This window comes from Anopheles bellator, unplaced genomic scaffold, assembly GCF_943735745.2.
Source record: "Anopheles bellator unplaced genomic scaffold, idAnoBellAS_SP24_06.2 scaffold00762_ctg1, whole genome shotgun sequence".
NCBI classification, from domain to species: domain Eukaryota; kingdom Metazoa; phylum Arthropoda; class Insecta; order Diptera; family Culicidae; genus Anopheles; species Anopheles bellator.
The window spans coordinates 3,979-5,062 of record NW_026684886.1 but is presented as its reverse complement, the minus strand read 5'-3'; the positions used below and the strand labels follow the sequence as shown (position 1 = coordinate 5,062).

Here is a 1,084-nt window from a genome sequence, read left to right as displayed (position 1 = left end):
AGTAGCTATTGTCACAGCCCAAAATCATTACGGTGGTCACAGTGAGGTTCAGCATGATACAGCTCACTACCACCACGACGAAGAACATCACGGTCCAGCTCATTACGAATATCACTATGACGTGCACGACGAGCATACCGGAGATGTGCATGGGCACCGTGAAGCCCGCAAAGACGACCATACGCAGGGAGAATACTACTTGATCGATGCCGATGGTCACAAGCGGACGGTGAAGTACCATGTCGAAGGCAAGAGCGGATTTATAGCAGAAGTTCACCGAGAGCCTGTGAAAGGATTTCACGACGTTCCAGAGCGCCATAACTATCACCATAAATTTGAATAACCATACCATTATAAAGTGTAAAATGTGAAATGTCCTAAATAAATGTATTCTACAAGTATTAGTTGAAGGTGGGAATTACGTATTGGTCACATACTGCCTGAGAATAAACATACCACATTCAGATTCGGCGAATCCGATCGCATAGCTTTGATATGCTTGAAACCAGATGTAACACATACTATGATGCAATTACTACTCCAAAGTGAAGCATAAAGAAAGCTGACCAACACGCGGAAGAAACTCAGAGCTACATTTCCATAATTCGAGTTCTCAGCTGTTCCACATCCATCAGGCAATCCTTTCACTACAATTACTGCAAGGTTGATAAACCGGTTGAAATTTTGGCCAAATCTTGGATATTGGACAATTTTTTCTGCCCGTTTTGGAACTTGCAAAAACGTATCATTCGTCAAGCCTTCCACTCGACTATATAAAGAAAGACCGAACTGTTTTCCGATATCATACAAAGTTTGCTTCTCGTGGGATCAACACATCTCTTTCAATCAGTCACAATGTACTCCAAGGTATTTAAGGATAAAGGGTTAAGCAATGAGTGAATCAACTAATTCACATTCTTTCGCTGGTTTAGATCATTGTTGTGATCGCTGTCATCGCTGCAGTCAGCGCACAGAGCCATTATGGCCATCCGCAACAAAGCCACCAGACACATTACCAGCCCCAACACCATCACCACGAGGAAGAGCATCACGGCCCGGTGCACTACGAATATCACTACGATGT

The 1,084-nt window shown here is 43.5% G+C and overlaps 1 protein-coding gene across 1 annotated transcript; it reads left to right on the top strand.

The window, feature by feature from the left end:
• Nucleotides 1-7: 7 nt before the first annotated feature.
• Nucleotides 8-343, top strand: LOC131214378 (larval cuticle protein A2B-like; the record flags this gene model as incomplete). The annotated part of the gene is made up of 1 exon (XM_058208760.1): nucleotides 8-343. A coding segment is annotated over one exon (336 nt), but the record flags the coding sequence as incomplete, so codon positions are not given.
• Nucleotides 344-1,084: the final 741 nt, after the last annotated feature.